Raw genomic sequence first — 23,310 nt, forward strand, 5'->3', positions numbered from 1 at the left:
CCCCCGCCTCGAGGCACCGTTGTTCCCCGAGGCCCCTCTCCCCACTCCCGTCTCGAGGCACCGTCGTGCCCCGAAGCCGACCTCCCCCAGCCTCGAGGCACCTTCGTGGATGTATAGAAATGTTCTTCTTAATACTTACAATTTTGGATGTACATGGTACCTTCCAAAGCCAAATATGTTTCCTTGTTAGTTAGTCACAACTTCAGATACAAAAAACAATCTTTTTTTTCAATTTACTCACATTGCAAAACAACTTATAAAATAAAAGGTACCCAACTGTGAAAACTTTTCTTCAACCTAATAACATAAATATTAGAATTTTCTTCAAATGTTCAAAATGCAAAGTGGACAGATAAACAAAAGGCAAGAATTATCAGATCTGAAAATCGTCGAAAGAGGCGTCTTGATAAACGTCCTTTCGTTTTGAATTTGAAATTTGAAGATTTCTAAAAAAAGCAGCGAAAATGAGAGAATGCATATCGATCCACATTGGTTAGGCCGGTATTCAGGTCGGAAATGCATGCTGGGAACTTTACTGCCTTGAGCATGACATTCAACCTAATTCCCTGATGCCAGGCGACAAGACAGTTGGAGGAGGTGATGATGCATTCAACACCTTCTTGAGTGAAACTGGAGCTGAAAAGTATGTTCCCCGTGCTATCTTTGTGGATCTTGAGCCTACTGTCATTGACGAAGTCAGGACAGGAACATACATGCAGCTTTTTTACCCTGAGCAGCTCATCAGTGGCAAAGAAGATGCAGCCAACAACTTTGCCCGTGGACATTATACAATTGAGAATGAGATAGTTATCTCTGCTTGGATCGTATCAGGAAGCTTGCCGATAGCTGTACTGGTCTTCAAGTTTTCCTGGTTTTCAATGCTGTTGGTGGTGGAACTGGTTCAGGTCTTGGGTCACTTCTGCTGGAGCATCTCTCTGTGGACTATGGAAAGAAATCAAAACTTGGTTTCACCATTTATCCATCACCACAGGTCTCAACCTCTGTGGTGGAACCTTACAACAGTGTCCTGTCAACCCACTCCCTTCTTGAGCACACTGATGTCGCAATTCTTCTTGACAATGAGGCTATCTATGACATTTGCAGGCGTTCATTGGACATTGAGCGCCCCACATACACCAATCTTAACCGTCTTATTTCACAGGTTATCTCTTCACTTACTGCTTTTTTGAGGTTTGATGGAGCCCTGAATGTTGATGTCAATGAATTGCAGACCAACCTTGTTCCCTACCCCAGGATTCATTTTATGCTTTCATCCTATGCTCTTGTCATTTCAACCGAGAAAGCCAACCATGAGCAGCTGTCAGTTGAAGAGATCATCGACAGTGCTTTTGAGCCATCTTCCATGATGGTCAAGTGTGATCCTCGCCATGGCAAGTACATGGCTTGCTGCCTTATGTTCCGTGGTGATGTTGTGCCAAAGGATGTGAATGCTGCTGTGGCTACCATCAAGACTAAGCACACCATCCAATTTGTTGACTGGTGCCCTACTGGATTCAAGTGTGGTATCAACTATCAGCCAACAACTGTTGTTCCTGGAGGTGATCTTGCCAAGGTGCAAAGGGTTGTGTATGCATGATTTCCAACTCAACCAGTGTTGCTGAGGTCTTCTCATGCATTGACCACAAGTTCGATCTGATGTATGCCAAGCGTGCTTTTGTGCACTGGTAAGTTGGTGAGGGTATGGAGGAAAGTGAGTTCAGTGAAGCACGTGAAGATCTAACTGCTTTGGAAAAGGATTACGAGGAGGTTGGTGCTGAATTGGAAGAAGGAGAGGATGATGATCACGAGGAATACTAAACACATGATGGGGCTTTGTTTGTTGGATGTATTTTCCTTTGGGTGTTCTTCAATTGCTGCACTAGATACATCACTGCTATTTTGTATTTTAATGGTGTTGTGTTTGCTGAAATGAATTCTTCTGCTATGAAAAGTTAAACTTGCTTGTTTGATTAAAAAAAATGCCAGGAATTGGGGAAGATGTTTCAAATTTTCCATTAATAATACCTTTTAACCGTTAAAAGAATAGACATAATATTTAAAAAGATTAAACAAATCCCTGGATAACTAAAGCATTTCTTGCTACAAAACAGTGAAGAATTCAACTTCCAAATATCACATTCTCGACCAAAGAAAAAAGAAATCCTGTAAATCCCCTCATATCAAAAACTCTCAAATCACTTCACTTGATTTTCACAAGTTTTATTTTTACCCAGTAACTTCAATCACAAAATCCACCTACATTTTCCTTGCATACACAAATTTATACAAGAAACCCCATAACCAACACACAGAAAAGTGAATCATCAAGCCAGTAATAAAAAAAATACACAAAAAAGAAGATAAAATCCAGTACTCCAATTATTTTCCTACAGTAAAAAAAATACACATAATAAATAGAGACCAAAAACAGAGAAACACTCACAAGTTTGGAGGAATGAGAAATTGAGTATATGAGCAGAGACTGATTCGAGTTATTAGAAAGTGCCCGTCGTCTTCAGCATTCAATTTTCCGGCCTGATTAGTCTCCAACCCCGATGAATTCGCAGCCATTGCTCGTCTTCGCCACCGCACTCGAAACGATAAAAAATTTAAATCCTTATGAAGAAGGCCGTTATCTGTAATTATGAAAAATGTGAAGTAATATATACGTTAGTAGCAGACAATGTTTGGGCCCACTAAAAATCATCTGTTCAAAATTTTGTGAATGAATTTCACAAGCCGTTTTTCAAGACTTTTTTCTTTCAAATCAAATATTTTAAGAATAATATAATACTATGTTAATTTGTCCTATGTTCAAATCTACACTTCACCAATTTTTTTATAAATAGTTGATTTACATTCTTTTTGAGATTTTATTTCTCTTAGAGTAATTTTCAAAAATGAAATTGTATGTTACTCCATTAGCCGTATTTTTATTTTTGGAGTTACTTTCCATCAATTGCATATTAAAATTACTTTTATTTCATAAAATACCAGTTGAGAGAGAAGAAAAGTTTTTGACGTGTTTAATATTCTTTTGAGAAAAATAGAAGTAGATGAATGATATTTTTATTCTAAAAGAAACACAAGTAATTTTTATAGACAATTCTTAAAATAAGAATGAGCATCCATATAAATAACTCTTTAATTGAAAAATAAAACTTATTTTCTCAAATAGAAGTAATTCTCCTTAGTCTCAACATATATGATATACTTTAATGTCATATTTTATACTGATTAAAAATAATTTAATTATTAACCTCTGAAATGATTCATAATTAGAAAAATATCTAACATTGATTTAGACCATAAATTTTAAAACTATTCTTTTTTTAAAAAATAAAAAATATGTTAAATTAAACGATACCACATAAATTGAGACGAGATAATATTGTATATATAGTACAACATTTTGTCATATGATTTGAATTGATACTTCAAGGAATGGTCAGCAAAGTTTTGTCATTTTTGTTGGTCATTGCTCTTTAGATAGTCCAAAAGTAATAATTCAAATATTTATACACTGTTAACATGCTAAAGAAGCTATGAACATTGTTTTGCCAATAAAAAAAAATGAAAATCCATAGATTCTCTCTACTTTGAAAAAGTAATGATTCAAACAATGTTGATCCAATAGATTGCTAGTAGTAATTTGTTAAGTAGTAGATATATGTTTCAATTAATAATAATTATTTTAAAAAGTCACTCAATTTTTTTTATTTTTTTTAAAGAACCACTCTACGAGGGAAGATGTAGATAAAAGGTCAATAGCCTGAACATCATAAGCTTTAGATTTATCAACAGGCGACCACAAATCATAACATACTCTTCGCACAATAAATCCACTTTGAAGTTGACTTATTTACTCGTCCAGTCGTCGAAATGTGTACGAGATACTATAAGGGCCCAATATCTCAATAGCACCTTTGTCTAAAGGTTCGAAGGAGACTTCACATCCGAAACACATGAACGATCTGACTACAAAGTTATTCAAAACTTGATCGATCCAAGAACTAAGAGCTGTAGAAGTCTTGTCTTAGGGAACGAGCTTGAAGGCTAGTGGTCATATTATTTGTCTAAGGGGCAATGCCTTTTCCGGGCCTATCCCCATTCGTCAATCGCTTTCTTGAGTTGATGTTTAACTTGCACCAAAATCCATCTCTATGTTCGCTAAACTTGCTTTCTTTTTTTCTTTCATCAAAGCCGACCTTAACAAACATCTCTTCCATTTTCGGCTCTTCCTATTCCATACCATAAACACACACCTTTGCTTCATCGACATTGGCGCTAAAGGCTCTACCCCCGCCCACCAATCCTTTATGGAGTTAGCCGACCAAGAGAAAAAATTCCCCAATATAATAAAGAAGTAAGAAGGGTTCCAGACATTTACAAAAAAAAATAACAAACTATATACAGTTTGAAAATTGAAATGTTGTTATTACAATTTAACCATAATATTATCATAGGGAAGAAAACTGTGTTTTTCTACCGTAGTATATATATATATATATATTTACACACTTCAGACTAAAAAATGCTCACCTTCTACGGCATGAACATTTGTCAGATAGGTTAGCTATAACAAATCCAGCGAAAACCTTGAAAACAGAAGCAGAAGAGAATGGTGTTAATGAACTTGAATTTGTAACATGTTAATTTTTCTCATTTACTAAAACATACTCCAAGCATGTAGAAAAGTAATAGCTTTATTGAAGAAAAACCTGAATGCATCCAAGAATGTACACTGCAGAGTAACGACGTCCATGAACTAGCATGTCAGCGATCATAGCAAGGGGTATGGTCAATGACATGCCCAGTGTAGCAACTAATGGCGTTGTCCATACTACTGAAAGTGCCCTGTTTCATATTTCCAGAAATTACGTGTGTTAATCTAAAAACATATAGAGCAAAAGAGATATCAATGTAGAGAAAAGAGAAGGGCAGATTCTGGAAGAGTTTGAGCAACACAAATTTAAGACAGTGATCTTCAATATAGCAAAAATAAGGACTCTGAACAGTCTATCCCAGCTAATTAGTTTGCTCTCGTTGCAGTTTAATTTCATTTTGCCTCCACTATTATCTGATTAGCTGATGTGCAGAGAGGAAGGCTCAACTCCAGGAAATGTTTTCTCTAGTGTTATTTAATATGTATCGAGTAATCGAGATGATAAAAATTATCTTAACCTTAGCAACAAATGACAAAGGTGGATCTAACAAATTAAAAATACAAATGGGTTCATTTGAAGTCAAGATTTAATGCAACTTTATTCATATTCTAGATGTTTTCTATGGGTTTTTCCTTTCATTTCATAAGGAAGAAGGTCAAGGTTTGTGTTACTAGTAGATGATATGTTCACAAAAAGGGCAACTGACAGATATCCTGATTAAGAGCCTAGAAAAGAGTTGGCATGAATCCTTCCTGTGCAAGCTGGGTGTGAAGAATATCTTCTGTCATCTAACTTTAGGCTTACTAAGCATGGTGTGGAAGAAACAGGAGTGGAATAAGGGCGGTGAGCAATGTGATAAGTCATAGTTGTGGTGTGATGTAGAAGACAGTTTCTGAGCTTAGTTAAGTTAATTGGTCGGCTAGAAGCTGGTTTAGTCGATTAGTTAGTGAAGTTGCTATATTCTAATTGCAACCAGACCTAGATGATGGAATGGACCATCTTTATATCTTTTCCCATTCAGTTGCAACTACTCGAGTTTCTTTCCTCTACTTTACTCGTCACTCAGTTACATCAACTCGAGTTATCCATTGATGGAGCTTTCTTAACAAGATTAATAGTATAGAAAGTTTTCCTAATTCTGACATAATAAAGAATCTCGAGATTCAGGTAAATTTTCCTTATTTAATTGTTTCTCTCATTTCAAATAGTTGAAGTTGACTTATTTCTGGACCCAAGCATGTATCTAGTTTACAATCAATTCGAGACAAGTTATCTATTCTTATTTTTTACAAGGATAAGTGCTCGTACGTACCATAAGTAGTCACAGAGAAAACTCCCTATAAATCCATTCAGCAGCACAATCTCGGCAATAGAAGCTGAGCTTGGGAAATCAAACTTAGGTTCCAACCCAACAACATTTAATGGCCACACTGCGAAATAGAATAGGGTAAGAATCAGTAATACACAACCAATTCTTTAAGGTAAATATTCAAATTAAGGATGGAAATGATATGACTGGTTGCATCACACTTGTATTCTGGAAGTTCTTTCCACTGGTTTACCAAATATTTGCATTCCACGTATTACGGAAAAGATTGTCTGTCTTTCCCTTTCAAGATGCATCAAAAATATCAAATTTCTATCCTCATAAAAGATCAGACTCTGTAAGCAGTAAACTCTAATTGGGCCAGCTTCCAATATATTATAATTTCTACATGACGCCTTCAATTCTTCACCTACTCTTAAACTCCATTCCAAGTCAAAACTAAGATGATTAAACTAGAATGGTGCTATTAAATGGAACACTATATCATTGTTACATCAACTTAGACCTAGAAGTCCTAAAAGAACACATTTTCATCACAAAGACAATTATGAGGCACAAAGAGATTAACTCCAAACCTAAAAGTCCCAAAAGAACTAAATGAAATCAGTTCCAAAATTTGAGCACTACCTAAAGAAAATTGCCTTCCTTACAAGAACAATGGTGTTACCTTTTATTAGATACCCGAAGAATTTAATCGTCAGCTATATTTTCCCTCTTTCTTTCCCTTCGATATATAATTGGGGTTTTTTCTGCATCCACCTCCGTTCCCAAACAAATTAAAAGGATCAAGAACTGATCTCATTGTTCAATTCTTGTGCTTCTCAATTTATACCAACTCATAAGAATGCTATACTTCTTAATAGACCAAACAGAGAGAAGAATGGGCAGCATCTCTAATTATGAAAGAAAAATTATGAAATTCATGCTGTCAGTGATTTCCAAAATGTACATTACCAAGCCACCAAAGGCCAAACAAAGTGAACAAGCCTAGATATCCGAAGAACCTCTCCATATCTGCCTTTTCTCCTGATCCAGTAGATTTCTTGAGGAGCACTGAGTACATCAAGAAAACCGTACACAGATCAAAATAAGAACCATGAAACTAGAATTATCAATGTAAAATAGAAGCGACAATATCATCCCAAACCTGATAAATATCCTACCTGTGAATAGGCCATAACACACTGCTGAAAGAAGACCAAAAACATCGCCGATAATGGAATGTTTAGCTGTCCTGTCAGCAGCGATGAACCCACAAAAATGATGCACTAGTTTTAGCCACAAAAAGTAGCAGATGGAAGTAAATTGAGAATTCCCTAATATTTGTAATCCATACAAATTGAAAAGCCAATTATGTCAAGAACCAGGCAGGTTAGCTATGACCAAGAATGAAGTAAATATATTGTGGAATTTATTTCAGAGGGGCAGGTTATTTTGTCTTAAGTAATATAGAAGCACAACTTTTGCAGTAATAACATATCATCGTATAATGGAAGAACAAAATGTTGCAGTACTGAAGAATTTAAGATGCTATAGATGGTAAACTTGAATAAAGCATCTTCTACCGCTGCACATGTAGTTTGTTCCTCATGTACTTCAAATATCATCTTAGCGAAACAATTAAATCCTCTACAAAAATCTGACACTAGAATGGATAGCATTTTTCAGCATAGAATATCTTAAATGAATGTTGGAAAGTTTGCATAATAAAAATGGTTGGTTTGGAAAATCTCAAGACATAGTAACAAGACCTTAATACAGATAAACAGATGCTTATTTAAAACTTACACAGATACACTCAGCATTTCATCTGGAGCCCATGTTTTTCCAACCGTAGTCAGTGCTACACCACTCATACTAACTATAACAGCAACCATCTTTGAAATATCTATTGAATCCTGGCCAAGGACTGCCCCAAAAAGAAGCGTAAAAAGGCCTGATGTAGAGGTCAAAATGGTAGTACTAGCCACACTCGTATTTGCCAGTGCAGAGTTGGAAAAATACTGCAAACCATAAAGCAATTAAGTTGGGAATGCTAGTACTAACTACATAATCTATCTAGCAGAGATAGAATAGGACAAATAACAGCCAGTCACCTAGATCAAGACAGAATATGGCATGTAACAGCCAGTGATCTGGATACATGGTCATTTTGATCCATAATCAGACCAACTCAAATGATGATAACTTGACTGCTCAGCAAGTGTGTGAATTCACTGTCTCCCCATTCTCATCCATCATACATTTTCAAGAATAGGAAAGGACATATCGATTGAGAAATTCTAAATATGGACAAAACAAGTTCTCCATCTTTGTGATCTTTCTGGTTTTTACTTTACAAGTAAAGAAAACTCTTTGTGAATCTTCTGTTTGGAACTATTTTTGAAATAATCATATAATATTTTTTAGAGTTCCTAACAGGAGATCTTACAGATGCTCAATGCTTCGTATATATTTTAATCAAGCAACAAACATTTGTTTTCTAAAACCAAGACACCATAAAATCTAGTACATGGTTAAACAAATGAGTATGACCATGAATCTTGAAGCAAAATCGATTAAGGATTGGGCAGTGAAGCATATCCCTTCCAGAACACATCTGCCAGCTTAGTTTTCCCCCTTTTTGCTCGCTATTTTGTTTTGTTTTTGTTTTTGGGGAGAGGGTGGAGATATAGACAGAAATGTTTGATTTAAGTACTGACAGCAGTATATTGTTCAATATAAATGTGTTAGATTATTATAGACAGAACAGTTACCTCTGTTGCAAACCATATGGGAGCAAGATACAAGCTACATTTGACAAGGTCCCATGAGTTATGTTCATCGCCCTTTTTAAGAAAGTGGAACTCATCTTTATGGTTAATATCAACCAATGGAAAGCCTTCTTCCGGGTCATTGTAATCCATGTCTGCTATAGAATAATCTTTCAAAGCTCCTTCAGGATGATCATGCATATCATTGAGTTTAAGTGGCACACCTAGAACTGAGTCCTCGTCGAGGAGAAGATTATCAGTGTACAGTTTCTTCAAGAAACTCTGCTCTAATAAACTGCATAACCGATCTTTACAAACTGCTACAGGCAGGAAGATTGCCATAAGAGAGATCCCCAGATATGTAACCGCAAAAGGTTGTTTGTACTCTACAAAAATCTTCTGCAGGACATAAACGGAGTTATCTTAGTATCTCCTGTCCAAAAACCACTGCATCATATGATTGCAAATCTTCGAAATCGAGATTAAAATAAAAAAAACAGAAACCAGTGAACGACAAAAGGAAAGTTGTTTAGATACATACTAAAAGAAAGGATCAGCACCTTCAGCATAGGAACTACAACATAATAAAACAACATTCTAAGTTTCCCTTTTGCAGCAGCTCTAAAGCTTTCTTTACCAATACTCCCCAAGTAATTGTTGTTAAGATACCATTAATGGAAAATTTATAAAACTGACATGATGTAACGGAGACATAATTCGTTTAGCAAAATGTTGGTTTCAGACTAACTTGCCTCAATGTACTCTTATATATATCAGTCCAATAAAACATCGCAATAGTGCATGATAAATTTGTTGCCTCTCATTTCTTTCACAACAATTGATAGTAGATAAAGATAATAATAAGATAACTACGTCAACAGAAACCAGAATAAGGTACATAACATCTCAAAGCCGATGACTAATCAAATGATGTTCTTTTAATGTATAAATACAATGGATACTCTACAGGGAGTATAATGCATAAGACCTTGTACGATGATGATCGCAACGACAAAAAATAATTCTACATAATGCTACTACCTGAAATTTGGACAACTATTCACAGGACTTTGCCTGATTATTACCAAGTACATTTCAACAATGTTTAGATTTCTGAACTTCCCTATGCAAATGATTTCAGTTGCTTGACTATAGAAACAAACCTTTTCCACTGCTTACCAATATATGGGGGTAAAATTTCACTGCAAACCCTTACATTTCTCTTTCGCATTTCTGCGAGACTTAATGAACCTGACTACATATTATTCTATAATGTTCTTCATGTTAGAACCAAATTACGAAAGAATAAAAGGAAATTTTAAGGTTATAGTACTTCTTATCAATCTTTCCCTATCTGATTGTTGTATAAGAAAGCAAATTTCGCATTCAGCTATGAAAAGAAACAAGCACTCCACAAAATAAACCAACTATATACTTCCTTTGTCCCACCACAATTTATGTGGCACAGTTGGAATATCGTGATTCAAACTTCTAAAAGTTTACCATGAATTCGGACACAAAAGCTTTTATATTTTTAGTATAAATCATAATAACTACACAACTTAAAATATCAAAAAGAAATTCGTTGTTGACTCTTGAAATTCCAACGGTGCAGCATAAATTAGAACAGAGAAAAAACGCCAAAAAGAAAATTACTAAGCGTTACCTGAGTAACTTCGGCAGAAGCAACCCATATAAACACAAAAACTCCTATAAGCCCTAATCCAACATTGTATTTCCAAACCATATCTTAAAAAACTCACAAACAAAGTTACAGAAAAATAATTGTAATTTAGAAAAATATAATTGGTGCTCTGAGCTAGATAAAGCTAGTAAAATTTGTGAAGAAAAAACTCCAGGCTTTTGGTGGTTTTCTTAGGTTGTAAAAAGGGGAGAAGATGTGTAATGAAGAGTTTGGAGTTGAAATGCATTTAATATTGAAGTTGACTGACATTACCAAGAAAAGCTTAAACGTGAATAGTGCCTTTTTATTTGACATCTAAATTCATAGAGTATATTTCAGAGACGTACGGGAGTGACATTGTAACTAACACTTTTTGTCTGTTTGAAAGGTTGTTACATAGGGATCCTATTCTTTAATTCACATTTTTTCGGTTTAAGACCACAAGATTTGCTACATTTGACATGAAAACATTAAGAAATAAAAATATTATATATTTTATTAGAAATCTTTTTACCGTTATCTAAATAAAAATTGATGAAGATTATTATAATTTTATATATATGAAATATATTTCCAGTTAAAAATTTACATTGAATTATCTATTTTAATTGTTAAAATGATATTAAGAAGAAAAAAATGATAATTTCCTATTTATGTATTTATTAATTAAAGTGATTTTAAAAGAAAAAAAACAAGAACTAAATTCTTTAATAGGAATAGAGCATTTTTACGAAGAAAAGGGTATTTTGACCTATTAAGTAATAATGACATTTTTGAGCCAAATCATTGGCAGTATGAGCATTTTTGGACCAGATTATTAGCTGTAGACATTTTTCTTTATCCTTTTTCCGTAAGAAAATTTACAGGATATATTGTTTATATATATAGAGAGAGATGGTTAGATAGATTGATTATGAATTCCTAAATTAGAAGACTCGAGATCGACTTAGCTGTAATAGAATCTCAAAATTCACCTTCACTGAGCTGAAGGACTGTTTTTTTCGTTGGTCGACAATGTTTGAAACGAATCCAGATGATTCGAAGTGCACTATTAACCAAATGAACATATAGGAAATAGATACAAAAAAGGAAGTGAATGATGAAAAAGTTGCAGGGCAAAAATTGAATTGATGTAATTAAATTTAAATTTAAGCAGGTGGTACAAAGCTTCTCTGTCTGAGCAGTTGATGCATGTCATGGACAATCTTAAATACAACATCAGGCTTTGCTAGCCTTATAGCATTTTGAGACATCACTTTTAGTTCATCTTGTCTCGGACCAAACCACTCACCAACTCTTTTGGTGATTTTGAGAATTTCCCGCATCCCTTCTCGACAACATATGCCACATTTCCAGATTCCTGCAATAACCAAAAGAAAAAAAAGGAGATAGCTATGACTACGACACAGGGACAGATCAAGGTCTTGAATAATAGGAAAATTACTACTGGATGTCATGTAGTGATCATAGCATACTGGAAATTACTACTCAATTGACTTATAAACCACTTGTAATTTGACTGACATTATTGACACAACTTCCAGGATTAATACTTCTCGCAGAACTTAATCACTTGGATTATGTAACGTCGATAAGTATGGTATCAGCAAGAAGTCTAAATGAGTGTTGCATATAAGAAGATAATTTACCACATAAAAAGCTTATAGTGAACTACTTAAATGAAGTTTAGGGGTGAAGGTGGAATTTAATAAGTTTGACAGCTTATAGTGAACTACTTGAATGATAGATCAAAAGGGGTTGATTGACTGGTCAATGGAGAGCTTCATAAAGAATATGCAGCAAACCTCATACATGCACCTTTTAGATAATACGATAAAAGTCTAGTAGAGAACCTGCTAGAAAGTAAAGTTCAAGTGAGACATACCTGGACAGGAATTTTCCAGTCTACTGAATTCAATCTATCGGCAAGCTTCTTGTTCCTCTCACATATTACAAGGACCTGGCCTATTGGCTCCCCAAGCCTTTTATCTGCAAGTGCTCGAGTTGTAGCCTCTATTGGCCCCATTCCTTCCCCACCACCCATTAGCAGTACGGCAGGTAGATGCCCCTCCATTTCAAGTTCCTTCCTCAATTCAACCTAGCATTTCATAACAAAACAATCTAGAAAACTTTAATCATATTGTCACAGACAACCATCCAGTAATAATAACCGTTTCTACAAATCTGGAGCTGATTCAGTCAAAATGCTCGATATGAATAAATGACGTGCAAGAAGAGAATCTCTATAAATGGTGGAGAAATTAAAAGATATAGCAGCATATTTACTGAGCATTAGATAGCATCTCTTTTCTACCTCATGACTAGATGTATTAATAAATCACGAGTCCTAATGATTTCAGTTTCTCCACCTTTATCATCAAAACTTCACTTGCTCCTGTCCTATCTGACTAGGATAATTCATAATCTCGACACAATCACAAGCAGTAATAAATAGAGGTGAGAGTTATCTGTGGTCTGAATAGCATACCCGTTAGTTCTTTGACATAAAAAAGAAAGAGGGTAAAATTGAATTAAAATCATGTATTATACTCTTATTAGCAAAGAGTAATACCTAATCTTGAGTTTGACATGATCCTGGACATGGGGGAATTGGAACTAGCTGATAAGCATTGTTGCACAGTTATTGATAATGACCATCATGAGGTACTTTTTTGGTTGTTTTCCTTAAGCAATCAATTTATATAATTTAAATATAAAAGTTATATATGCTGGAAACGCAGTTCATATGGTAAGGAAATACTATTACTTCCCAAGGTATGTTGTGTTCAGCACGGACCAAATTTATATTCTTATTGCTGAGAGTTTATTTTTGTAAAGATATGATACTTGGGTCTAACTCAACCTCAAAAGCTAGCTAACTCATGAGGGGAGGATTGACCAAGTCCAAATAAACAAGCCACCAATCCATTCCCCTACCGATGAGGGACTCTAACCCACTCTAACGTTTTTCAATAATAGCTCCAGAGAGACTAGGCTTACTTTCTCTCTCTTTCTTCACCTATTTACTTTCTTCTTTTCATGTTGACTCCTACGGAGAGTGCAGGACCTGAAAACTATGAAACTTTTGTGTTTCCACAGCATCTATTTTATAGTAATAGAAAAAACATCATATAAGATGCCGATCTTTATGTATTAATATTAAAAAAATATTCTTTAGAGGTTTGAAAAAGAAGAAGTCTTTCATCAGTACTTGACCAAGACGGTATCGAAATTATGTAGATAAATATATTAAGATGTGGCTCAACCAGAGTACTTAAATCTAGAAGCATTCATTTTAATTCTCTTATCAAACTGAATACTTCTGATTTAACTATTGTGGTCTTGCCACATCTTAATATCTATATAAGCATGACACCATCTTAAATAGTTAAATCAGAAGTACTCATATTAACTATTGAGCTGAATGAGAGAAATTTATTCATTTCATGCTGACACTCAACAACATACCCATTAAGCCTCATAGTGAATTCAGTAAAATGACATTCAACATGTTTTTCTTGATAACACTCGACAGCATGCTAGGGACACTTGTCCTTTATCATATATCCTACAGCCATTCCCGTGATCAAATATAGATTATCATTCAATACATTAAAACGGAGTAACTTCCCATTTGTGAACATATTAGCTTGGAAAACAGAAAATGTCCCTCTTGACAATCTTGTTGTATATTCCTGTTGCAGCAGTAACTAAAAGTTCTTTTTTTAATACAAGGGAGATTACAATATAATCAAAATCAATGCGCAATATGAAAATGTGACACAAATCGGGAATTGTTTCTCTCTTCTGTGGGAGTTTTACTAGGAATCTTTATATAACTTGAAAAGTTGGTAACTGAGAGAGTGATTGGTGAGAAATGCTAGTGAAATGTAATATGCTTGACGCTGTTACCGGGAACAACCAGGGATTAACCTGATGCTATTACCATGTAAAGATATGACACTTGGGTCTAACTCAACCTCAAAAGCTAGCTCATGAGAGGAGGGTTGCCCAAGCCCAAAACACACCATCAGCCCATTCCCCAAACGATGAGGGACTTTAACTCACTCTAACATTTTTCAATAATAGTTGCATATGGCCTCAACTTGATTTCTTTCTCTTTCTTCACCTATTTGCTTTCTTCTTTTCAAGTTGTCTCCTGCGGAGGGTGATGAACCTGAAAACTATGGAACTGGTGTGTTTCCACAACATCTATTTTTATATAAATAGGAAAGATGGCATATAAGATGTCAATCTTTAAGTATTAATATTGATTTTTTTTCTTTAGATGATTGAAAAAGAAGAAGTCTTTCATCAGTACTTGACCAAGATGGTATCAAAATTATGTAAATAAATATATTAAGATGTGGCTCGACCAGAGTACTTAAATCGAGAGGCATTCATATTGATTCTCTTATCAAACTAAATACTTTTGATTTAACTATTGTGGTCATGCCGCATCTTAATACCTACATAAGTTTGACACCGTCTTAAATGGTTAAAACCACAAGTACTCATATTAACTATTGAGACGAATGAAAGAAATCTATTCATTTCTGCCGTAACTGTTCAGAATCTATGCAGAATGTTTGCACTTCTATTCTCAACTCTCAACATTATCCAGAAACCAGCATACAAATATATATATATATATATTCTATAAATCCTTCATTTTCCTTATCAAAATGCTTGACTCTCGCCTATGAGATACTACACAACCATATAATCCTCTTATTCTCACAAAAAATCAACTAATGACGGAATAAAATAAAAATTGAAATACAATGAAGCTACGAGCCATTTATAATTTAAGGAACTACTGTCCATTTAAAATAAATGCACAATTATAACAGCCTCAATGTTTCAATTTATAGTCCAACTAGGGTAAGGTGGGGGAACTGCACTTACCTTTGGGCAAACAAGCTTCACAAATGACGGTCGCACAGGAAGGCCAAAACTTTTATTTGAGATGGTTGGAAGCCAGCATTCAGTGCTCTTCTTGCAACCTCTTCCGATGGACAGTAGCACATTGTAATAAGTTTATGAAAGCTGAAAGTGGGGGGGGGGGGGGGGATCAATACTAGTGTCCAAATTACACATTTGGTGAATACGTGCAAAATGTACAATGTCAGATGACGAGGGCATATATAAATCAATTAATATGTGTGTTAAATATACCATGTTGGATGACAAGTACATAAATCCGTTACAACAGTAGTAAATATAATCTTCTTTAAGATCCCCTTGGACCTCAAGATACATAGAGGCACATGCTTCATTAGAGGATGTACAATAATAATGATATCCGGCTGGTATTTCATTAAACCTTTTGCAACCTTCCTGCACACAGTATGAGAGAAGAACTCTAAGGTATATGACAGAAGCAACTATAGTTAGCAAATGTACAAGTTAGCTAACAGTCAACAACATACACATGAAGCCTCATAGTGAATTCAGTAAAATGACATTCAACATGTTTTTCAAGAAGATAGATAACAGTGAGTTATTACACTCGACAGCATGCTAGGGACACTTGTCCTTTATCATTTATCCTACATCCATTCCCATGATCAAATATAGATTAACATTCGATACATTAAAATGGAGTAACTTCCCATTTGTGAACATATTAGCTTGCAAAACAGAAAGTGTCCCTCTTGACAATCTTGTTGTATACTCCCGTTGTAGCAGTAACTAAAAGTTCTTTTTTTTAATACAAGTTGAGTATTGTATTTTCTGTCAGCAGAAGGGCAGGCAAAAGTAGGACATCATTATAAATTCAACTAATGAAGTTGTCTAACCTAGCAATAAAAGCAGATGTAGCAGCAAAATTGGATTGATGAACTACACCAGGCGCAGATGCATAATATGTCATTCTCCATAAAGGGTCATATTTCACCAAGAAGTTGTAACTCCTTGGCAATTGGTTGAAGGGCCGCAGCGTATGATCAGTCCATAAATCAGTAACAAATACCTGCAATGCACACCCTCTTTAAACTAATAAAACATAATTCACAAACATACACATACACTCACATTCTGTATCATAACTAACACATATAAATCGTACACTATCTAACAAAATCAATAGAAATGACCTGATATTTATCTCCGAATTGTTCGTTGAATGTTGCCTTAATGGCTTCAGCAGATACCCTGTGACCCCCACCAGTATCACTCATCAAAATTAGCACCATTTTGGACATTCGGATTCAACACCATTAATGGGTACTACTCCTTCATCCTTGGTAACATCCCCATCTTCCCTCAACCCATTGCTATCCTCACAATCAACACCAACAGAGGCAAACGCAAGTGGAATTCACTCGCAATGTAGCCGAATATCTCTATTAAACTAAAGAATAAATCTTCTAATGCTTGAAATACCACCATTTCTACCACTATTCAAACTAAATAAAGGGTTTAATGGCTTATTCTTATGATTCAAACACAAAACATCCCGACTTGAGTGTACATCTGAAGTATAGATGCTGTTATTGAGTCACAGAGGAAGGCTGTATCATTCTTGAAATTTAGGAGATTACAATATGATCAAAATCAATGCGCAATATGAAAATGTGACACAAATCGGGAATTGTTTCTCTCTTCTGTTGGGTTTTTTCCTAGGAATGTTTACTCCTCTATGTTTGACTTGGCATATTCTTAACAAATAATAATAAAATAATTATTTTACTATATCACCCATAATTTTTAGGGATAAGGGTTTGAAAAATACCTTAACTTTGGTCGGATTTGCTGTTGCGATACTAAACTTTCATAAGGACCTTCCTAGACTATTTAATACCGTATTTTTTACCCCTGAACTATCTAATAGTGTATTTTAAAGATATATATGTGCTCACGTTGACACATTACTATTTATAATTTTGTATTATTTTTTATGTCCACGTGGACAAATATATATGTTTAAAATACGGTATTAAATAGTCTAGGGAGGTAATAGGTCCTCATGAAAGTTTAGTATCACAATAACAAATCTAACCAAAGTTGGAGTATTTTTCAGACCCTTATCCCTAATTATTATAAGTAATCTAAAAATTGGAAATGAATAGTGTTTAACAATAAGAGTGAAAATAGATATAAAATATTAAATTATATTTTTCAAAGTGAATAAGTAGAAATATACATATATTTTTGATGTAGTAAACAAGCAAAAATGAAGGTAGGAAATATTATATTGAACATTCTTCCACTTTGGAAAAGAAAGAAAAAAGTCATGTTCACACGTTTTGAAAACAAATGCGATGACAAAATTAATTTTTAACCGTCAATTTAAATGGAGATTAACGTTCCATATTATACTATGGAAAGACGAATCTAGGATTTTTCGAATATGGATGCACAAAGAAAAATGTATTAAGTGGGAATTGATCCTCAGTCCTCAAGATTAAAAGCTTAACATTTTACCATGTGGACCAACTAAACCTTTTATAGTATGGGTGTCAGAATATAATATTACAAACGGAAAAGGGTCAAAATTACCCCTGAACTATGAGAAATAGACCACTTATACCTTTCGTTACATTTTGGGATAAAAAATGCCCCTGCCGTTATCCCAAGAGACCATAAATACCCTCAAGAGTTAACACCTCAATTTTTTAGTGACATGGCAAGCCACGTGGGACTAATCGTTCCATCTAAGCGTTGCCAACTAGGATTCNTTCATACCTTCCTAGACTATTTAATATCTTATTTTTTACCCCTGAACTATTTAATTGTATATTTTAAAGGTATATATGTGCCCACGTGGACACATTACTATTTATAATTTTGCATTATTTTTTATGTCCACGTGGACAAATATATATGTTTAAAATACGGTATTAAATAGTCTAGGGAGGTAATAGGTCCTCATGAAAGTTTAGTATCACAACAACAAATCTGACCAAAGTTGAGATATTTTTCAGATCCTTATCCCTAATTATTATAAGTAATCTAAAAATTGGAAATGAATAGTGTTTAACAATAAGAGTGAAAATAGATATAAAATATTAAATTATATTTTTCAAAGTGAATAAGTAGAAATATACATATATTTTTGATGTAGTAAACAAGCAAAAATGAAGGTAGGAAATATTATATTGAACATTCTTCCACTTTGGAAAAGAAAGAAAAAAGTCATGTTCACACGTTTTGAAAACAAATGCGATGACAAAATTAATTTTTAACCATCGATTTAAATGGAGATTAACGTTCCATATTATACTATGCGAATCTAGGATTTTTCGAATATGGGTGCACCAAGAAAAATGTATTAAGTGGGAATTGATCCTCAGTCCTCAAGGTCAAAAGCTCAACATTTAACTATGTTGACCAACTAGACTTTTTATAGTACGGGTGTCAGAATATAATATTATACAAACGGAAAATGGTCAAAACTACCCCTGAACTATGAGAAATAGACCACTTATACCCTTCGTTATATTTTGGGATAAAAAATGCCCATGCCGTTATCCCAAGAGACCACAAATACCCTCAAGAGTTAACATCTCAAATTTTTAGTGGCATGGCAAGCCACGTGGGACTAATCCTTCCACCTAAGTGTTGCCAACTAGGATTCACTACAAAAGAACTAGACCTTTAGCGGCAACAATAGTCGCCACAAAATCCTGAAATATTGCCACTAAAGATTATGAGTGATTTTTAGTGGCGACTAAGGTTGCAACAACCATTCGCTAGTAAAACCTATTTTTTCAACAAAATAATGTGATAATTAATTTTCGGTTACAACCTAATATTCTAAAATAAATAACTTGGACTATTAACATTAAAAACATCCAATATTATTACGAAAATCATCAAAATTACTTCTTGATTCAAATCTCCTACTAAATAATGCATCATCGTACATTTTATACATTTACATATGATATAAAAATAAAACATATATTGTCTTCAAACTCCTCCTTAATCGATATCATTTTTTATTTTTTAAAAACAATGAAGAAAAAACACACAAATCAGAATTTATTGTTAAAAAACCTTTACTTACGACTTTCTGGGATTTTGTGGCGACTGTTGTCGACGCTAAAGGTCTAGTTCTTTTGTAGTGATTCCTAGTTGGCAACGCTTAGGTGGAAGGATTAGTCCCATGTGGCTTGCTATGTCACTAAAAATTTGGGGTGTTAACTCTTGAGGGTATTTGTTGTCTCTTAGGATAACGGCAGTGGGATTTTTTATCCCAAAATGTAACGAAGGGTATAAGTGGTCTATTTCGCAAAGTTCAGGGGCAATTTTGACCCTTTTCCTTCCGTTATACAAATGTTAGAAAATATCTAATTTTACAAAGAGACCACGGTTCCGATTCCCTATTTTTTGCACCTAAATTCGCCACTGACACTGTGGATATAAATAGTGTAACAATTATTTATCAATTAAGCAAAGTCTTTTAACGTCCTCTCCCTCCCGCCAAAACACACAACATACATCCCTCTGTAAATTCCTATGAGCTCACTCAAAAACCAAATCTAGCTCACTGATTAAGACAGTGATGGCGTAAATACATGGAATCTTCTAATCCAATTAATTGCGCAGATCTTTGGGGTTGCTATTTTAATAATCATATTGGTTTTATAACAGTAACCGAGTTATGGATAAGGACATCTACTATGGTGCATAGGAAAACAGACTCTACCATAATAACTCTTTGACATTTACCGAAAATCCAATTACATGTTATAGGTTATAACACAAATCTCAAACAAACAACAGGAAATGAGATCACTTTTAAGAAGCCAATAATGAAGATTATCAGAATGTTGAAGAGATGAGATGTACCATATGCTTTATCAATTTGATTTTGTTTCGAATATGCCTCTTGGAATGAACTGTCCTCCATAGTCTGTACAACATACTCTATCAGGTATCTCATAAGCAGAAACCAGGAAATAAGGTTGATACATTGGATTGGTACTTTGGTAATCAATCACAGAGCCACATTGACGGTGGTTTGTTGAACATCCTTTGTCGGAGAATTATACGTGTCTGTAAAAATTTATGTATATATAGGTCAAAAATTACTTTTATGCATATTTATTAGAATCTTGAACACGTTTTGTGAAATTTCGGGATTCGTCGTTATTGCTAGTTGCTAGTTGGGAGCTGAGACTTGCATATCTGATTAGAATGGCGTTATAAGGTCCTAATAAAGAAAGGGAATGTATGTTCTGTTTATTAGAAATAGGTTCTTGATTAAAAATCTTTTCTTTCTGATCTGTTATAGTGAATTGTAATTGAGTTAGAATGTGTTCCCACTTCCCACAGCTCTTTTATTGGAACAATGTCTTTTTTCCTTTTTAGGTGGTAGAAGTGTCAGAAGTCAAAAGTAATTTGGTTGCAGAAGGAGTCCGGCTTGTCAAGAACTTAAATGGTAGTCTCATATCTTATCCTTGTTGAATTGTTTACTATTTGACATCATTTGCACATTGATCTGTAAGACTTAACTTCCATTTCAAACTATTTCTTTGTGAGTTAGCTTGTAGGATCAGAGAAAATGTGTAGCTGATGCAGGAAATCTTTCTGGTATTGATGATTCTGAGGTATGTCCAATGTCCTATGGCAATTGAACTCAATGTCTGTGTCTCGGGGCACAGGGGCTGGGTGCCTCGGGTCACGACGATGCCTCGGGGAGGGTGCCTCGAGGCGAGAGGTGGGCCTTAAGTCCATCTCAGTTTCTTTACAGGTCTGTGACTGTTAGTTGGATTTATCTCCTATGATTGAACTCGAATCGCTTTTTAATCTGTCTTTTCTGTTTAAATTATTGACTATCGATCTTGGTTATAACAAGATCTGCAAAAATGTAAAAGACGTTTAATCCCCACAAATTCACAACCTTGCTTTTAGTTAATATTAGAGTTGTCTTATCAATTATAAGTGTAATTGTGAAACCAATATTTGATGCATTTCTTCTATAATGGGGCTATATGCAAGTTTACAATTCTCTTATAATGGCAAAATAAAAATCTCTATGCTGTAGTAAGATATCATCATTTGTCAGCTTAGATCAGATGCTTATACGTGGAAATTGTTAACGTTGGTTAGAGACTTGACATGTTGCAGACCTATGTAATGATTCTTTCTGATTGAATTGTTGTTTATGTTTGCAGTTGGTGGCAACATTTGGAAAACCATGTCTATGTGCAGCAAGATGTTCATGAGTTCTTCATTTAAATGTTGGACAGGATCCATGACAAAGAGGGGAAAGCAAGTTTGGCAATCAAAGGTATATTTTGATGAGAATGGTTCTTATACTTTTTGTCTCATGTAGGACATGGTCTGGGGTCTGTTGCTTTGATAACGCATATCGTTCATCTCTTTCTGTTTGAAATGTAATACAGTGAGTAGATATAGTACAAATCTTGTCATGTACATGCCCGATTTTCGATTTCAAAATTTCCGTCTGTACTTCTATTTGGCATCAATTTCATTGATGAGAAAATGGGTGATTTATGTATTAAGACCTTGAGAACTTGAGAGTTTCATGACTTCCTCTTCTACATTGTCTCTTATAAGAAACATTTCTTAAACAGATAATGGAGATTGCCAGTGTATTGCTCATAGGGCTTTTTATGGGCCCTTGAGATCTGATGTCACCTGTGCATCATGCGGTTTCACTTCAACTACTCATGATCCTTGTATGGACATTCTCTTGACTTGAGTGCGTGCAACTCTAGCCGAAAGGATTTTGGTAGTAAGTCCAGTAAGCCAAATGAATATCTTGTAGGTTGCTTGGACCTATTTACAACACCAGAAAAATTGGGATCCGATCAGAAATTATACTGTGAAAATTGTCATGAAAAGCAAGACGCTTTGAAACAAATGTCCATCAAAAAGCTTCCTTTTGTGCTCTGCTGTCATTTAAAACGATTTGAACATTCTCCCACCAGAAAAATGTCCAGAAAGATTGATCGCCATGTGCAATTTCCTTTGTCTTTGGACATGAAACCATATATTTATCATCTTCAATTGTAAGAAAAAAATACGGGAACAGAATCTTTTCGTTTGACGGTGATGAATTTCTACAGAATTTGAAATTTTTGCAGTGGTCACACATTCAGGAATGTTAGAATCTGGTCACTATGTGATGTATTTGCATTTGAGAAACCAATGGTACATATGTGACGATGCATGGATAACTGAAGTTGGCGAAGAAATTGTTAGGGCCTCACAGTGCTATCTGATATACTATGTACAGAAGATGCTCTACCACAAGAGTTGTGAAGATGTTAGCTGCTAGCCAATGTCACTGCGAGCAGACACATTTGTTCCGATAACTGGTTGCTGCTAGAACTTCAATGTTTGTGCGCTGGACTTGTATATGTCTTCTGCATATTCAGTCCAGCCAGGTAATAGTATTGGGGGCCGTGAAGTATGATGGTAAGTCTTGGAGACTCTCCACCCGCCAAGGCATTCCTGTTAGAGGGATGATACTGGAAATTATATGATAATATGACTCAAAATTTGGATTTCGAGATATAGAGTTGTTAACTTGTGAGAGTTCTTATAAAGATGGAACCAACATTAGTTTTCCTTTTAAGGCCTTTAGAAGGAGCCTTATGAATGTACAATAACTTGACACTAACAATGTCAGGGGGCATCTTTTGTTTGGTCCCTTTTTAAGGAATAAAAAAAGAAGGTTTATATGGCATTGAGAAATTCCAGGATTGGCTCTGGAACCTGTTTTGCCTTGTTGAACTGTTTATATGATTTCCCAACATCTTATATGAAAATGAAATTCCTAAAGGTGCTATCTCCAACTTTCAGGTTAATTGATTAGAAACTTAGGCCCTCTTATTTATTTTCCCGCACCATCTGTTTTATCAGCAATGAGCTTCAATGAGAAAGAAGTTAAGCAGAGGG

The 23,310-nt window shown here is 34.8% G+C and overlaps 1 protein-coding gene and 3 pseudogenes across 1 annotated transcript; 2 read left to right on the forward strand and 2 right to left on the reverse strand.

Annotated features, from left to right (window-relative positions):
* Window positions 1-449: 449 nt before the first annotated feature.
* Window positions 450-1,934, forward strand: LOC125847799 (tubulin alpha chain-like; annotated as a pseudogene).
* A 2,535-nt stretch (window positions 1,935-4,469) lies between these two features.
* LOC125848402 (uncharacterized transporter C405.03c-like) lies at window positions 4,470-10,550 on the reverse strand. The gene is made up of 8 exons (XM_049528255.1): window positions 10,414-10,550; window positions 8,751-9,146; window positions 7,783-7,997; window positions 7,158-7,228; window positions 6,949-7,047; window positions 5,980-6,097; window positions 4,722-4,857; window positions 4,470-4,598 (listed from the first exon to the last, which is right to left on the reverse strand). The coding sequence occupies exons 1-8, from the start codon at window positions 10,492-10,494 to the stop codon at window positions 4,539-4,541; spliced, it is 1,176 nt and encodes a 391-aa protein (XP_049384212.1). The 5' UTR covers window positions 10,495-10,550; the 3' UTR covers window positions 4,470-4,538.
* Window positions 10,551-11,579: 1,029 nt separating this feature from the next.
* LOC125847178 (probable monogalactosyldiacylglycerol synthase, chloroplastic) lies at window positions 11,580-16,955 on the reverse strand (annotated as a pseudogene).
* A 1,557-nt stretch (window positions 16,956-18,512) lies between these two features.
* On the forward strand, window positions 18,513-23,026 carry LOC125847179 (ubiquitin C-terminal hydrolase 22-like; annotated as a pseudogene).
* The last annotated feature ends 284 nt before the right edge of the window (window positions 23,027-23,310 follow it).

This window comes from Solanum stenotomum, chromosome 12 (genome assembly GCF_019186545.1).
Source record: "Solanum stenotomum isolate F172 chromosome 12, ASM1918654v1, whole genome shotgun sequence".
Classification (NCBI taxonomy): Eukaryota; Viridiplantae; Streptophyta; class Magnoliopsida; order Solanales; family Solanaceae; genus Solanum; species Solanum stenotomum.